We start from the raw sequence: 17,762 nt of genomic DNA, 5'->3' as shown, positions 1-17,762 counted from the left end.
ACATAGAGGCTTGCCCAATTTCTATTGGTGAGCATGATAATGCTTGTTGAGCCTGTAACACCTTTCATATCAGGTTGGCTTGCAGTCCTAATGAATCTCCATAGCTTCACACTGATGAATTGTGTGGCTTGCTTCTGTAGTTTTGCGTTTTTTTCTGAGGTATACTGGGTATTTCAATGTGTGTGAGAATAGACATGATAACCTAATGATAACAGTGTTACAGATGGTAACAATCAGAGGATGAGTAAGATTTTAAATTGGAATACCTAGCCTCTGGGACATGGACCATACATATTCAGTGACATGAACCGGATATGTGGCTGCAAGGTACGAATAACAACTGTCCTAACATACAGGACAGGGTGGCATTAGGCAATCAATGCAGCCCTTGCAAATCAGACACAAGATTGGTGAATAACCTTGTTCTGAACTCTAAGGTATAATATGTTGATCATGACTTTGTCCAAAAGGGCACAAACTTCTTGAAGCAGGGTGGCAAGCCTGAGGGTGTCATGTGGCCAGACCATTTGGCTATGATGGTTTCTATTTTCTGAGATGTGTGCTCTTTCCAGGAACTATTTGGCCTCCGGCTCAAAGATCATCCCTGGCACATATGGATTGAATTGCATTTGAGCGGCAGTGCAGACTGAGTCATCCGCACTTGGCACTGACCATATACCAGATTGGCAGAGAGGGGCCATGCATCCTGGCCTTGGCATCCCACTACCAGAAGTGAGGTTGTGATCAGAAAAGCTTTAGATCAGAGCAGTTTATTTAAAATGGCTAATCTGAGGTAATGTGAGGCAATGTCATAAAACCCCAAAATTGCAGAATGACAAGCCGCTTGTAATCCAACATGTTGCCTTAGGTTTACACTACAGAGCGTGGGAACAACATTGTATAAAGTATAAAAACATAGTCTTTACTTTATTTGAAGCACTGATACTGCTTATATACCAAGCTCAACAACAGGACAGTGGCATTATGTTGAAGGAAGCCACTCAACCGTGTTAAGCCCATTTAGCCGCGGGCTTTCTATTCGGGATTCTTAGGGAGCTGGAGGACTGAGCCAAAGCACATACACAATTACCTTTAACTATTAGTTAGCTGTTAACTAACTATCTCTTTTCCAGCTACAATTCTTTCATGAAGAGTTTTCAAACTGTTGTTAAAGATACACATTTAATATTTGATCATGCTCCACTTATATTTGAATATTACAGGCAGGCATGTTGGATATCTTCCGCAAAGAGACTGGTGATTTCTCTTGTACTGTATTTGAAAATGTAAATATAGTATCATTTCTTAACATATGGTACCCTGCTCTGTGTCAATTTCTGTCTTTCTAGGGGGACAGGGGTGAGAGGGGTCCTCCTGGTCTTCCTGGAACCCCAGTAAGTCTGTGATTTAGATTTTGTGACTTTGACCGTAGCAAACTGGCAGTCTTTTCTTTCCTTGTTATCTCTTTCTGTCATCAAAATATTGACTATATTTCCGTGTTCTCCATGCTTATCAAAGACCAGATGGTGGAAACGTATGTCATTACAGAGCAAAAACATTCTCGTTTTAGAAGTGGAGCGGACGCTGGAGTGCTCTTCATGCCTCGATTTGGCCATTAACATTTAGTCCCAGTGCACTCTGCTTGTTTACGCAGGCCAGTTTGTTTCAGTTTGCCTGTTTTCTATTGGGAAGAATAAAATAGAGGGAAAAAAAGCCGTTGGTTTTTGCAGTGAGACCACAGAGCCCTCTTGTGTTTTACTTTAAAAGTGCAATGTAAGAAGAAACTGAGAAAGGACATTTGAGTAAGCACTATTTAAAGGATAATAAGTGAGATACTCCAATCTGCTTTATTCATATGCTCCATTCACTGTTTTTGGTTAGTGTTGGTCTTAATATATTCTAAATCATTTATTTTTCTAAACTTCTTTCTTTCTTTAGGGTAATATTGGATTCCCTGGTCCTCAAGGCTCCCCTGGACTCCCAGTAAGTGTAGTAACCCCCTCCACAAAGGCATGAGTACACACCAGTTCATTGCATTCTTCTTAAACTTTTCTATCCTGCAGCGCAAAAAAAAAGTGCAAAAAAAAAAAAAGCAAACTGTTCTGTTTATGAAAAACATGAAGTTGAGCGTGTTGCTCGCAGACTACTTTTAATCATTCTCTGAACATTTTTTTTATTAACAGAGTTTTGAGACATAAGTGCAGTTTATGCCAGCATGGTTTCTGTTCTCATTGTGGCCCACTGTGACGTGTGCTCTATCTGCACTCTTTCATTTACATCAATAGATGTTGAAATGTTTGAAATTTGCTGCCATGACTTTTCTTTTTTAGCATAGTAAAACAGGAAAATGGGACGGTTAAGATTCTTGTTTCCTGAACTGAAATTTTCCATGGCATTGATATGCAAATTGGAGGTGTTGCTTAGCCTCTAGGTGTCTCGTAAACAAGCTTTTAGATTACAAGAGAGTGAGACTGTCAAAAACACAGCCGTTGAAGGTTTTTCATTTCACCTTCTGCGTTGTGAAGAATAGGTTTGAGTATTGCATATAACCTAAAGATTGACCCGTTGAACCATTTTGATCAATAGCCCACACATCCCTGAAAGAACTGCACACCTTTCAACTCGCTGTCTGTGTCACTTTATTACAAACATGACTGGGTCTTTTTCACATGTATTAACTGCATTGTAGCTTAGAACATATCTGTTATTTGGAGCTGACTATAAGCACTTAGGAGCTTCATGTTGATATCTTTGCACAGTAAGCTTTTATCGATAAAACCATTAGCGATATCCTCATTCAGGAGGACGTTTAATGGATAACACTATCTGATATTTAGTACAGGTGCACATGTCTTTCATTATACATCTACTATAGCCACTAGGTATGTTTTGGCTTCTATGATAATAAAGGTAATATCTCTGCATCATTTGTTTGTTTACATGGAATACATGGTGGCGGGATCAATAATTCATCCACCCCATTACTGGGTCTCGCTTAGGAAGTAAATAATGAGATGGTGTCAGGATTCAGCGCAGCGCATTAGCACCAAGCCCAGCAGAAATGAGATCTGAATGGCAAGACACCATTATAATCCTCTCAAATCACGATGCAGAACGTAAAGCTATCTGAGTGATCCGGAAAGGGGCGCTTTTAAACTGTTGATGGTTGATGGTTGCATTACTGCACTTTGTTACCTTTATATACATGCCCTTATTTCAGAATGATAGCACAAAAGCAAATTTCCACAAGCCAACTTGTATAAAAGTTATGGTTGAAGACTTCATGGTCTGACTTCATTCTGTTTCAGTAGCAAATCCTTTCAGTTATTTCATAGCTTTATTATTATTATTATTATTATTATTATTATTATTATTATTATTATTATTATTATTATTATTATTATTATTATTATTATTGTTTTGTTTGTTTGTTTACTTATTTATTAACTTATTATTATTATTATTATTATTATTATTATTATTATTATTATTATTTGTTTGTTTATTTACTTATTTACTTATTTACTTATTATTATTATTATTATTATTATTATTATTATTATTTAAATTTCTTTCTTTCCTTTTTTTTTTGTTTTTTTATATTAATTAATTATAGGGTCAGCAAGGGGAGAGAGGACCTCAAGGATTATCGGGACTGAAAGGAGAACAGGTTTGTATATTATTATGGTGGTTTTTTTTGCATAAATGTATTGCAGTTTGTCTGTTCCTGAATATTTGTACAATATAATCTATATTGTTCTTTATTTAGAGGACTTTCTTAAATTTTTTGTATTGTTTTTTTTTTTTTTCCAGGGTCCACCAGGAACTCCTGGATACCCAGGAACCATGGGACCACCTGGACTTCCAGTAAGTAGCTGTACTTGTCCCTCGATACAGTATTTTGCTGACATACTATATATTTTTTTTTACATTTGTTTCTTTTTTCCATCCAGTATGTGGAAAAGGGTGCATGTAATTGATGGGTTTTATTTTAAGGGTTGTTATATTTCTCATATTTTGATGAGCTGACTAACACATTCTTACTTCTGTTGCTTTAGGGACTTAAAGGAGAACGAGGAAGTCCAGGCTCCGTAGGGCAGAAAGGGGAATCAGTATGAATATTTTCTGTTCAGTTGTCTAATAATTAAAGAAATTAATCATAATTGGACATGCTGTTATGGGAAAATGATCATTTACAGTTGGTGTGATTTGAAGGTGTGGGCCATTAATAATGGAAAGTTGATCATCTGTTTATAGTTCCATTTAGACTGCATTATCATGAATACTTGCATTATATCAGCTATAAATAGCTATGGTTCTAACACCAATTTCTCTTTCTGGAACTCAAACGTCTCGAGTCCTAAGTCCTGATGACTCTTTTTGACCATTTGGAATTACAGAACCTTTCAGGATTGTTCCACATTTCATTTGAAAACTTGACAGAATCGAAGATTATACTGTAAATAAGTCCTTGTGAATAAGATGTTACCCTAGAAATGACAACATTAAACTGGGCATCAACCAATATTTTTAATTCCAGCAGTCAGAATTTTGTGAAATCAAAATCAAAACAAATCATTTGCAAGTCATTTATTAATTAATAATGTTCACCCAAGAAGACATTGACGTGAAGCTGATACCTCATGCTTGGTTTGTACCTTTAGGGCCCACCAGGATTTCCAGGTCATCAGGGACCACAAGGCCCAGCTGTAAGAAAGCAGTCTCTCTACCTTTATGAAACACTGCTGTTTATCAACTTTGTGCAGTCTTGTATATGGAGGTATACGACTGCTGTATATTTTATCTTCCATGTAAAGCTGCTTGTTTGGTTTGTGTGTGTCTGTGTGTTTGTTTAGGGTCCCAAAGGAGACGGAGGAATGACAGGAGCCATGGGACTGAAGGGAGATCAGGTAAGATAGATCTAAAAAAAAAAAAAAGACTGCCATATTTTCATGTATTTTTTTTTTGTTTTGTATTTTTGTTATGTTTTGTTTTGTTTTTTTAGCTCTAGCACTTTTCAGTAATCCAGCTGTATCTGTTACTCTTTTATTACTATTCTTTTTAGGGTTTTCCAGGACCACCAGGATTCCCAGGACAACAGGTAGAAACAAATTTCTGAGGCATGGTTTTCATTGTATTGCTTATATATGGATCTCCCAGAGACTAAAAGCCGATTGCGTGTTTAGGGAGCTCCAGGAAACCCAGGAAAAATCGGTCCTGCTGGACCACCAGGACCAAAGGCAGATCAGGCAAGTAGCCTTATTAGATTAGTTTATTTTAATATACAAGTTATAATACGGTGCTGAATTGCTGGTACATTTTAATAAACACAATTTCACTTTTTTTATGTCACATACTGAATGCTATCATTATTTTTCAGTATATCGCTCAAATATGCTTTAAAATATTGCCTAAGTTCATTTCAGTTATTATCTATTTTAACAGTCACAAATAAAATAAAAAACGCACCCTAGCATGTAGCTGTTTTTACTAATTTCTGTGTGTGTAATTTAATCAATTATATCTGATTGTCTAGGGAAGTCCAGGACTTCAGGGTCCACAGGGACCTACAGGCCCTCCGGGACCTTCTGGAGGACCAGGATTGCAGGTAAGGTGCCAGGAAAAATCTCTGAAACTGTAACATCTGTATAGCTGACATGGCACTGCATTCTTCAGAGAATAGCCAATGTCCTAGGGAAGTATTTAGTAAAGATGTACAGCCGGAAGTGTCCCTGCCCTGGAGGTATCTGTAAATAAATGTGTTTGTCATTTGTTTGCACTTGTTTATGCATGTGTGTTTGTCCTTGGCTTACAAATGTGTGCAGGGTGCACCTGGGATGGATGGCCTTGATGGGAAAGATGGAAAACCAGGAATGAGGGTTAGAATAACACAATGTCACATTGTTTGTTTCAGATATTTATCCTATACTATATCTGACAGCTCAAAATGCCCCTTTTTCTTTTTTCTTTCTTTTTTTTTGTGGTCAGGTTTAAGATTTATGGGATTAATTTTAATTACATTTCTTTCATTTTAATTAAATTTATTTATTTACTTATTTTTATTATTAATTTTAGCTTCATTTATCTATTGGCAGCTTTAGCATTGGTTTTTATTAAAACATTTGTTTTACATTTTTTTTATATAGCTCTTATATTTTACCTTTTTTGGGGGGGATTTTTAGTTGGATATTTATTTATTTTTTTATCTCTGAAATAAAAATTGTAGAAATATTTTTCGTAGTAATTAGTGATATTGATTGTGGACAAATGACTCATTTAGTTATTTTTATTTATTCATTTGTTGGTCTTTATTATTATTATTATTATTATTATTATTATTATTATTATTATTATTATTATTATTATTATTATTATTATTATTATTATCTCTTTTCAACATACAGGGTGATCCAGGCCTACCTGGCCCTATTGGCCCCAGGGGAATCCCGGTATGTGAGAGGATCTTCATCTATTCATCTATTCTTGATAGAGGAATCTATTCTTTTATCTCAGTAGCAAATGAATGGAACATCACGTCTGGACATTAAATCCTCTTAAAAAATTCAGATTTGAACTTGACAGATGGATTGTTCGCTTGTGTGGCTGCTTGTTACATGCTGATGATTTGGTGCTTTTCTTCATGGCAGGGATTCAAAGGCATAAAAGGACACACAGGCCTTCCAGGACTGAAAGTGAGAAATGGATTATTCATTTTCTAATCACTTTTAATGTACACAAACTAATTCCCAGCTCTTCTGGTTTTAACTCTTAACACAAAATATAAGCAAAATATTCTTCTTTATTTTCTTTTAAATTTTCACCCCATCTGTAAATTTTAAAACTTTTTTTTTTTTTTTTTTTTTTTTTTTTTTTTCTTGCTTGTTTTCTACAGGGAGATGTCGGACCTCAAGGCCCACCTGGAGCATCAGGTAGATCAGGACTTGAGGTGGGTCACTATGGCATTAAAATAATAATTATAATAGATGACTGACTTCACCACGCAGAGATTTTTCAGCAAACATGGTCATTAAAACACAGCTTAATATGTATTGCTTGCATGATTTGAATTCATAAGCATGGATCAGTCATGCGAATGAAGAAGCACTTCAGTTTAACAAGCAATGAGCGTTGAGACATGGGCACTTCACCTATCCACACTTTGCCAGCGTTTACATTTTTTTCAAGAGTCAAGCTGCTTTTGGAGACTTTGGGGTGAGGATAAAAGGGCTTTCTAATCTATGGCTGGCCAACACAATAAATAATACAATAATAGTTTTATATTCTGTTTGCGTTTAAAGCTTATTAAAAGAGGAACCATATTAAAAAGAATTTGTCTAATTTTATCTTTTTCTTAATGATGCTACTCTGTTTTGTTCTATGGAAAAATTTGTAATGGAAAATAAGGACTGAAGAAGGAAAGTACAATATGAAAATAGCAAAGTTTCAGAGATTTTATTTTCTGTAGCTGAATTATAGAACTATATTGCATTCTTCTGTGTTTGATCTATTCTTACAGGGTGACCCTGGTCCACCAGGACCACAAGGACCACCTGGTGCTCCAGGACATCTGGTACCTGTTAAAAAATTCCTTATTTGCTTCCTTATTTGAAAAAAAAAAAACTACAACATAACAGCACAAATGACAACATATGTGCGGTTAAGTGTTTACTTAATTCTCTCCGCAGGGTTCTGCAGGTCCGGCAGGTCCACCAGGACCAGCTGGAGCTCCCGGCACGGTGAGTGATCAAGCCAAACAAGATGCTGTAATGTGCTAATAATAGGTTGATATGATTAACATATAATACACATGTTTGGAGAGTGAACCTACTGTTAACATGCAGGGAATTCAAGGTGACAAGGGGGAGGCTGGAGAAAGAGGGCTGCCAGGAATGAATGGGCCTCCAGGAGCCCCTGGGCATCCAGGACAGATGGTTGGTATTTGTAATTATTATAAGCTGGTCATAAATTCACATGAGAACTTAACCTTTTTATATTAAATTGAAGATTTTTTTGTGTGTGTGTTTGTTTGTTTGTTTGTTTATTGTACTTTTATTTTTCTCAGGGAGAACCAGGGAATGATGGTGCAGCAGGGAAAGATGTAAGTCATGTTTATTATTAATGTAAGCCTGTTTTTACTGTCAGTTAAACAGCCACTTTATCTGCATGTTTCCAAAAGATTCAAATTGACTAATAATTTTCTCTCATGTACCTTTTTAACCTGATGTTTAGGGAGCACCAGGACTGCCTGGAGAAACTGGTCCACAAGGACAGAAGGTGTGTGTGTATGTGTGTGTATGTGTGTGTATGTGTGTGTATGTGTATGTGTGTGTGTGTGTGTGTGTGTGTGTGTGTGTGTGTGTGTGTGTGTGTGTGTGTGTGTGTGTGTGTGTGTGTGTGTGTTTGTGTGTGTTCCTTTCCCCCTCTTTTATACAGGACATCCATCATACATATCCCTCAGCTATGTTCAGCTTTACAGTCGTGCTTAATGATTGTAGCCGTTGCTCTAAATGCGGAGCATCTAGATTAGATTCCAATTTTGCCATAAAGGTTGTTCTGACTTACAGTTATTACTAAATGTGTTGGTATAATCAGTCCTGCCACAGACATTATTTAAAATATCGTTTTCTATTTATTTTATTTCACATCATTTAGATTTTCCCATTATTATTATTATTATTATTATTATTATTATTATTATTATTATTATTATTATTATTATTATTATTACTTGCATTGCATTGCATTGCTTTCATAAAATATTCACTTGCTAAAACATGGATGAGGCTTTGATACTGACTAATAAAGACTGACTCACTGACTTACTGACTTACTGAACATTCATATGATGCACAAAGTAAAGTGGGAGCTAAGTTTATGAACTACAGAAAAATCCAGTATAAATATTAAAAATAAAAATAAAAAATAACTGTTTCAGTAATAAACATCTCGTTTATTATGTTCAAGTTCACTTTATTGGGCAGTGGTGGCTAAAGGCTCTGGGTTGTTGATTGGAGGATCAGGGTTCAAGCCCCAGCACTGCCAAACTGCCACTGTTGGGCCCTTGAGCAAGGCCCTCAGACCTCCGTGCTCCAGGGGTGCTGTATCATAGTGGCCCCTGCACTCTGACCCCAACCTCCTCAGTTGGGATACGTGAAGAAAAGAATTCCACTGTGCTGCATTGGATATGTGGCGATAATAAAGGCTCCCCCCTCCCCATAAAATTGTAAAAGACCATTAAATAAACTACAGATTAGATATTTGTAACATTTGGTGAGTAGAGACAGGATTTTATTTTAAATGTGAATTCTATGCTAGATTTCATACAGTATTGGCACAAATCCAAGAATCTTACTTGATGTCAAAACAGAGGCAGGGAAAGTTAAATGAAACTTTCAGAAACGAGAAAAACAGGCAAGGATTCAAAAGAGGAGAATATAGAACTAGGAAATACAGAATCAAGGCTTGGACTTCTGACAAAAAGCAGCACAAGACTATAGAGCAAGCCGTGACACACATAAACAATTTAATCAAAGACTAACACAAAACAGATAAACATGATCTGGCAACAGGCCAATGTGATGGAAAGAAATCTGTGATCCTTTTTTTTATAGTGGCCAACATAGAACAAAGTGAGATTACTGACTAAAGAGTACATAATAGAGTTTCATGCCACTGTGTGTTACCTTCTGCAGGGTGAGGCAGGGACTTCAGGCCTGAGGGGTCCTCCAGGAGAACGTGGTCGTCCTGGACCCCCTGGAGGAGCAGGATACCAATCTAAAGATTCAGGAATAGGAGTAATGGGACCTGCTGGTCCTCGTGGTGAGAGAGGAAGCCCTGGAGCACCTGGACAGTCTGGACCTGCTGGACAACCAGGAATGCCAGGAAATGATGTAAGACACTCTCTTTATAAACAAAAATAAGATTTATGGTACGTGATATCATCATTTAGTTATTTACAGATATTAGCAGTAAAAAGATGCATTTTATAAAGAATAAATAATAAATAATCATATTTTTTCTTCTTTTTCAGGCTGTTGTCAACTATGATGAAATTAAGTCTTTCATCAGACAACAGGTTATTAAGATCTTTGATGGTGAGAACAACTTCTGGTAGCAAAGAATAGAAAGAGAAAAAATGAGAAAGTTTGAAAAAAAAATTAACTAAATGTTAATATTGCCTAATAATGTTGTCTAAATTGCAGTCATACCGAGAAACTAAAATGAATAGTTAAAATTATGTAGAAATGATCAATAGTCAGTCTGGTACGGTCATTATTTTAGGAGCAGCACTGAGTGTTATTGTGCTTTTTTTTTTGTATGTGTATTAAAGTAATTTGTCATTGACTAATGCTTACTCATCGGCGCTCATCTCCTCAGAGCGAATGGCCTATTACATGTCGCGCATGCAGATGCCAGTGGAAATGGTAGCATCCCCAGGTAGACCTGGACCCCCAGGCAAAGACGGCACTCCAGGAAGAGCAGGACCTCCAGGGCTTCCAGGGCGTCCAGGACAGTTCGGGCGAGAGGGTAGACAAGGACCTGTGGGCCCTCAGGGTAAAATGAGCTCTTTTCTCATTTTTCTACAGATTAAGCAGATTTCTCGCTTAAGATGAGTGCTTGACTTCTGACTAGAATGGATTTCTGTTTGCATCTGCAGGTCCTCCGGGTGTCAAGGGAGAAAAAGGAGATAAAGGTGTGGGAGAGATGGGAGACAGCGGACCCCCTGGTGCTCCAGGTTAGAATGTGGAAATCTGTAATGATAAAAAGTTACTTTACCAAATATGAAAAAGAAATTCAAAACCTTGCTCATTATTATTGCTAATTATTATATAGCTTTATGAGTAATCTTGGTGTATATGAAAATATATGTAATTAATAGTAATAGATGTCTTTAAGCATTATTTAAGGAATCAAGCATTTGGGCATGTGATGTATGATTTCCTAAAACATCCTTCATCCTTCAACATTTCTCTTGACTCCATTATTTAATACTGTGTTGCACTTTTGATACAAGTTAGTTCCACTTAGTGTCACTTACATTATAGCAGTTATAAACACTCACCAACTTATTCTGGTTTCTGGTTTCTAGGTAACATAAGCTTAATTTTTATTTTTCATAAAGTGACAGATTATAAGCTTTAGAGGAAGTAAAAAAAAATCGAAGCTTGTTATGTTACCAAGAAACCAAAAAGCACAAAGGAAAAATGACTGACCATTACGAAGCATTGACACTGGAGATTCCTCACAGAAAACTTAATCTCTTTTTGTAAAATAAGCATGTTTAATTTTAGCATGTCATACAAGTCTCTGTAAATGAGCTGTTGCTATAGTAATGCTAATTTATTAGAATAAAATATTAGAACTGATTAGTTATCGATAATTAATCAGCACCTTCAGTACGCTCAATAAGAGCAAAAAAATATATTTTTTTAATTTACATTTCTTCATATTACACATAGTCTTTGCTGTCTTTATAATTCAATCCCCTTTGTTCTTTTTTTTTTTAATTCAGGTGTTCCTGGAACCCCTGGTTATGGTAAAATGGGACCACCAGGCGCCACGGGACAGCAGGGCATCCCTGGAATCCCTGGACCACCAGGTCCATCTGGATCAAAGGGTAAAGATGGCCGTTGCCATCCATCTGACTGCATGAGTGGACCTGTGGATTACAGTCCTAAGGGCCCACAAATGAAAGGGCCCATGTACTAGAGAGAGATGAATGAGAGTGAGGGGGAAAAAGGTGGGTAAGAAATAGGGGAAAAAATTACAAGAGCCAAAGATCAACTATACCAAATCTGCCTGCTATGTGCCTTTGATGTGATGGAGAACCGATGGAGCTAAAGAGCATTTTTGTCAATATAATCATGGCTGGGCCAGATTGGTTTATAAGCTATTTCAAAAAGGTACCCAAAATGTTCCCTGCAACTCCAAGTGCTAATGCGAGTGAAGCCTCTTTCTCAGAGTTCAACTTTCTCTTAACAAAGCTTGAATGAAAACTCCTGCATTAAGAACCCTGAACACAAAGAGCATTCCTTACTGGACTATCACTACCTTGAACATATGATCTGTGCTTCATTGGCCGCGATGATGTTGTCTCTCTAAAGTTCAGCTATTAAGCTGGTTTCACACTGTTCCCAGAAAATTCACAGCTGTGATTTTAAACACATTCTCTTTGATGCGGTACGCCCAAGATCATCTAAAGTTCAAACGCTTTCAACTTTTGCGTGACACTTTGCTGGGCACAGCCATTAGCGGGCCAGGAGGCATGGTATTTTGCTCAGAGAAAGATGGAAGAACTAATAAAATGTCTTCTTCCTTCTCTCCAGAGAGCAGCATCCACTTTTGTGCCCAACCCAGCGCAACACTATCCATTTGTCACAACTGCATCATCACAGTTTGAAGCCAGCTTGATTCTTTGCCAATGTTTACTTTTTTTGTTCCATCAATTTAGTACCGTAATGCTTCTGCAAATCATTTTCATCATTGTTTTCTTGGGTTTTTGTGGTACTGTAGCTGATGAATATTGCGCTTTTTTTTATTGCCTTCATGCCCCAAACTGACTTAAAAGTAATGATCTCAAATTTGATTTGAACCAGATTCTAAATTTTGGAACTTGCCATTCTCCATTGTCCTAGCATTATGATGTAGCTTGATGTAAAGGCACAAATGAGATATAATTATTCCTGTTTTCTTTGAGGCCTTATGTTGTACATATTTGTATTTATATGTAATGGCTTTTTATAATACATTTTGAACAGATTGGCATGTCGGCATTTCAGTCCTTCTTTTTGCGTCTCAGATAATGTGGTATTTGTAATAGCGCTTCCGAGATAGATTTTTGTAAATTGGTTGAATTTAAATAAATCGAAGTTGATAATAACTTTAATTGCATATTTCAGAGACCGTCATATTTATTTGAGTTTTATGTCAGGTGTCTCTCTTTGACCTTGTACACTGACACATTCGAGACCTCTGCCACTTTATATATTTTTTAAACTTGAATATTTTTTTTCTGATATAGTCAACCACTTTCAGGTTAAACCGAATGTTCCTTCTAGATAAAGATTCATTTGCTTTTGACATGCGCTCATCAGCTAGAATTTCCTTCGCTCCTCGTCCATCGTGAGAAAGCCACGTGCTTCAAACACCATCATCTACGGTTTTGAGTTTTCATTTCATAATCTAAAAGCTTTTCTGATCCCATGCCATTCAGCGTGTTGCTGTGTCAGCCAGGCTCCGACAAGATCCATTAACCATCAGCACTTTATCCTCTCTGTCAGACCTTCAGCTTCTGTGTGTTTCTGTACTTCTGTACTTGTATATGTGGCTGTCAGATGACCGGATGTCCTCACATATGTAGATGAATTTCTATATTATCCACTTATGAGGATTATTGAGCTTTTCCTCTCTTCGAAAATAGAAAGTCAAGATGTGTGATTTATTTTAGGACTGAAAAAAAAAAAACGTCACGTGTGAGTAACGGTCAGCGCATGGTCCTTACAAGTACAGCAATACAGGAATGTGTGTGTGTGTGTGTGTGTGTGTGTGTGTGTGTGTGTGTGTGTGTGTGTGTGTGTGTGTGTGTGTGTGTGTGTGTGTGTGTGTGTGTGTGTGTTTAAGAGAGAGAGAGTGTGTGAGGTAATGTGGTTTGTCAGATTGTATCTAACATGGTACTACTTAAAGATGCACTATGTAAGAATACAATGTAATAGCTTTATTAGCTTTATTTCCAAACTTGTTTTTATAGAAGATACCATCAAATTTATAGCTCTAATAAAATCTGTGTGTAATATGTTATAAATCCTTTTAATATTAGAAATCAATGAAAATGAAATTAATATAACTATTTCTGGAAATTCAAATGAAATATGCTAATATTGTCTTATGTTAAAACTCGAAACTTAAAATTATTGCATAGTGCATCTATAAATCCATCCGTTGTGCCATTAAGGCCACCATCGACTTTGTATGGTTCTTCATATGTTGAGTTTCTAGTGAAATTAAAGAGATGGCTAAATTTACATTATTATAGCTACCAAAGGTTTTTGATTGACAGTAAACATCTTTGATTTTTTTTTATTCTATTTTATATGCTTTATAATAGCCTACAAAAAAGCAATTTAAAAAAATGCCACCATTACATATAGATCCAATTGTGTCATCAATGTGTTAGCTGTTTGTGTGCAATTTTTTTTAAAGAAAACTAAGAAAAGCAATAAAGTTCTTTTTTTAAAGCAGATTGTTATGGATTTGTTCATTGAAATGCCAACTGTAGCCATCCAAGCATTAATGTCTATTGATCATTGTAGAGGTTGGGAAAGTTCTGGAAGTTTCTTCAGCAGCTCTGAAAGTACAGTGTTTCTGAAAGTAATTTGATTTTAATTGTTTAATTTTTTCCCCACAAGAAGTAATTAATAATAAATCATTTGTTTCTAATTGTTTATACTACTTTCACCAAGCAAAGTCTAGAATGTATGATATTTTATGGATTTATATTCGTAAATATTCACAACCGTATTGGAATTGTAAAAATAAAAACAAAAACAAACAAAACAAACAAACAAAAAAACACCAAGTACAGTATGTGCAAGAAGACTCCATTGATCTGTAGGTATGTCACAACAAGGATCAAGTCAAGAGTCAAGAAGCTTTTATTGTCATTTCAACCATATATAGCTGTTGCAGTACACAGTGAAATGAGACAACGTTTCTCCAGGATCATGGTGCTACATAAAACAAAGACAGGGCTAAGGACATGTAAGTAGTCTTAGCCACATAAAGTGCAACTGTGCAACCTGGTGCAAATAGTGCAGGACAAGACAAACAAGACAGTGCAGGACAAAAGACATTGCAGGACAAAAAACAGTGCAGACATAAAGTTACAAGTCAATACAAAAAGTACAAAAAAAATGCAATACACAAAAGACAATAAACAGTAACAGAAACAGCACAGAACAACCAGTGTAAATACTGAATGTTCAAACAATATTTCGTGCAGTAACATTAGAATGAACACAGTTTCTTAGCAGCAGGTCCTTTGGATAATATATAGAGTTGTGCAAAAAACAGCAAATGACTGAAATATTGTATAGTATGTGCGTAATGGCTGAGATATTGTACAATATGTGCAAGAACAGCTGAAAGGTTGGACAGTATGTGCAAAAACAGCAGAAAAGTGTGCAAAACAGTGTGTGTTTTGTAAGGGTCTGTGCAGTCCATACAGATGATGTGTGTGTATGTTGTGCTCAGTATAGTACAGTTCAGTTATTGAGAAGTCTGATGGCTTGTGGGAAGAAACTGTTACGCAGTCTGGTCGTGAGGGCCCGAATGCTTCGGTATCTTTTTCCAGACAGCAGGAGGGTGAAAAGTGTGTGTGAGGGGTGTGTGGGGTCATCGACAATGCTGTTGGCTTTGCAGCGTGTGGTGTAAGTGTCCATGATAGAGGGAAGAGAGACCCCAATGATCTTCTCCGCTGTCCTCACTATCCGCTGTCGGGTTTTGCGATCCGAGATCGTACAGTTCCCAAACCAGACAGTGATGCAGCTGCTCAGGATGCTCTCAATGGTCCATATGTAGAACATGGTCAGGATGGGGGGAGGGAGATGTGCCTTTCTCAACCTTCGGAGGAAGTAGTGACGCTGCTGGGCTTTCTTGGTGATGACGCTGGTGTTGAGTGACCAGGTGAGGTTCTCCGCTAGATGAACACCAAGAAATTTGGTGCTCTTGACGATCTCTACAGATGATCCGTCGATGTTCAGCAGAAAGTGTTCGCTCTGTGCTCTCCTGAAGTCCACAACCATCTCTTTAGTTTTGTCCACATTCAGAGAAAGGTTGTTGGCTCTACACCAGGCAGTTAGTTGTTGCACCTCCTCCCTGTATGCTGACTCATCGTTCTTGTTGATGAGACCCACCACGGTCGTGTCATCGGCAAACTTAATAATATGATTCGATCTGTGCATTGCTGCACAGTCGTGAGTCAGTAGAGTGAACAGCAGTGGACTGAGCACGCAGCCTTGAGGAGCTCCAGTGTTCAGTGTGGTGGTGCTGGAGATGCAGTTACCAATCCGGACTGACTGAGGTCTCCCAGTCAGGAAGTCCAGGATCCAGTTGCAGAGGGAGGTGTTTAGTCCCAGCAGGCTCAGCTTCCCAATCAGGTGCTGAGGGATGATTGTATTGAATGCTGAACTAAAGTCTATGAGCAGCATTCGTACATAAGTGTCTTTATTGTCCAGATGGGTGAGGGCTAAGTGGAGGGCTGTGGTAATGGCATCATCTGTGGAGCGGTTTGGACGATACGCGAACTGTAGGGGGTCCAGTGAGGGTGGTAGCTGGGTCTTGATGTGCCTCATGACGAGCTTCTCAAAGCACTTCATAACCATGGGTGTGAGTGCAACAGGACGATAGTCATTGAGGCAGGACACTGTAGACTTCTTTGGGACAGGAACGATGGTGGTAGTTTTGAGGCACGTAGGAACAACGGCACTGCTCAGGGAAATGTTGATGTCCGTAAAGACATCCGCTAGCTGTTCTGCACATTCTCTGAGCACCCTGCCAGGAATGTTGTCTGGTCCAGCAGCCTTCTGTGGGTTAACTCTGCATAGAGATCACCTCAGGTCGGCCGAGGATAGACAGAGTACCTGGTCGTCGGGACGAGGGATGGTCTTCCTTGGCGTAACGTTGTTCTGTACCTCGAACCGAGCGTAGAACTCGTTCAACGCGTCTTGGAGGGAGGCGTCGCTATCACAAGCAGGTGAAGCTGTCTTGTAGTTTGTTATCACCTGTATGCCCTGCCGGGCTGAGTCCTGACAAAGTACAAGATATTATTTATTATGCAGAAAATTCTCTAATTAAGATAAGATATGTTCTTGAATGTTCTTGAAACAGGTGAACCTTATCCTGTTTATATAAATTGTGGATGATTCATTTCGTTTTCAAATTAAAGCACTGCAGATTTTTTGCTGCCATTTTGTTCTCTGTTTGTGTCGTCGTCATTCTAAAAAATCAAAACACAGTGATGTCTATTAGCAGTACATCAGGCATCTACCAGTCCTATTAATAGCTACTCTGTAAATCAGGGTTTTTCAAGATCATCAATGCACAATCAGAAATGATGAAAAACAAGCCAAGCAACATTAATGTTCATAGTTTATTTAACAAAAACTGTTTTGAACATTTCGTTTGCATTAATAGTTTTCCCTATTAATCCCCCTAATTTTGGCCACAACCCAGCAAACCCCATCATATTACCAGCTACCAGTATTACCAACCCAGCAAACTCCATCATATTACCAGCTACACTACACTACACCACACCAGCTACTGGTGTTCATTGTGTATTTGTGTGGGATACATTCGGAGAAAAACACTATTTTCCCTCTTTTGCAGCTTTTTTCTAAATTTTTGATCCCAATTTAAAATTTTGTTTTTTTTTTTATTTTGAAAACTTTGATTTTTTTTTTTATTTTTTTATTTTATTCTCTTTATTACAATTGCAAAGAATAAGCTTCTTCCATTGAAGACAAAAAATACAATTACTTTCTATTTTAGTTGTACTTATGTTAGAAGCACATGAATAAAATAAGGTTTTGGTTGAATGTTGCATATTGGGATGATGTTACACAGCATTTTTGCCCAAACCTGCAGAAAACTGTCATCTTTAAAATTTTCAGGCTCATCTGAATATCATGGAATCCTGGAGGGACTTGTGGCATTGTGTTTAAATGGGGAAGGAGGATTCCACAAAGATGGCATTTTAGGGTTTC

At 37.4% G+C, this 17,762-nt stretch overlaps 1 protein-coding gene across 8 annotated transcripts in view; it reads left to right on the top strand.

The window, feature by feature from the left end:
- col16a1 (collagen, type XVI, alpha 1) overlaps positions 1-14,237 on the top strand; it is a 95,583-nt gene extending 81,346 nt beyond the window's left edge. For all 8 annotated transcript variants that reach the window (XM_047816393.1, XM_027133825.2, XM_027133826.2 and 5 more), the window contains 24 exons: positions 1,350-1,394; positions 1,939-1,983; positions 3,617-3,670; positions 3,814-3,867; positions 4,059-4,112; positions 4,665-4,709; positions 4,857-4,910; positions 5,066-5,101; positions 5,187-5,249; positions 5,537-5,608; positions 5,826-5,879; positions 6,405-6,449; positions 6,648-6,692; positions 6,893-6,946; positions 7,517-7,570; positions 7,686-7,736; positions 7,842-7,931; positions 8,063-8,098; positions 8,230-8,274; positions 9,693-9,890; positions 10,031-10,094; positions 10,378-10,554; positions 10,658-10,735; positions 11,513-14,237. In XM_047816393.1, coding sequence (XP_047672349.1) covers positions 1,350-1,394; positions 1,939-1,983; positions 3,617-3,670; positions 3,814-3,867; positions 4,059-4,112; positions 4,665-4,709; positions 4,857-4,910; positions 5,066-5,101; positions 5,187-5,249; positions 5,537-5,608; positions 5,826-5,879; positions 6,405-6,449; positions 6,648-6,692; positions 6,893-6,946; positions 7,517-7,570; positions 7,686-7,736; positions 7,842-7,931; positions 8,063-8,098; positions 8,230-8,274; positions 9,693-9,890; positions 10,031-10,094; positions 10,378-10,554; positions 10,658-10,735; positions 11,513-11,709 — 1,710 coding nt within the window. In that variant the 3' untranslated portion in view covers positions 11,710-14,237. The remainder of the gene's footprint in view (positions 1-1,349; positions 1,395-1,938; positions 1,984-3,616; positions 3,671-3,813; positions 3,868-4,058; positions 4,113-4,664; positions 4,710-4,856; positions 4,911-5,065; positions 5,102-5,186; positions 5,250-5,536; positions 5,609-5,825; positions 5,880-6,404; positions 6,450-6,647; positions 6,693-6,892; positions 6,947-7,516; positions 7,571-7,685; positions 7,737-7,841; positions 7,932-8,062; positions 8,099-8,229; positions 8,275-9,692; positions 9,891-10,030; positions 10,095-10,377; positions 10,555-10,657; positions 10,736-11,512) is intronic.
- Positions 14,238-17,762: the final 3,525 nt, after the last annotated feature.

This window comes from Tachysurus fulvidraco, chromosome 7 (genome assembly GCF_022655615.1).
Source record: "Tachysurus fulvidraco isolate hzauxx_2018 chromosome 7, HZAU_PFXX_2.0, whole genome shotgun sequence".
Lineage (NCBI taxonomy): Eukaryota > Metazoa > Chordata > Actinopteri > Siluriformes > Bagridae > Tachysurus > Tachysurus fulvidraco.
This window is presented reverse-complemented; position numbering and strand designations above follow the sequence as displayed.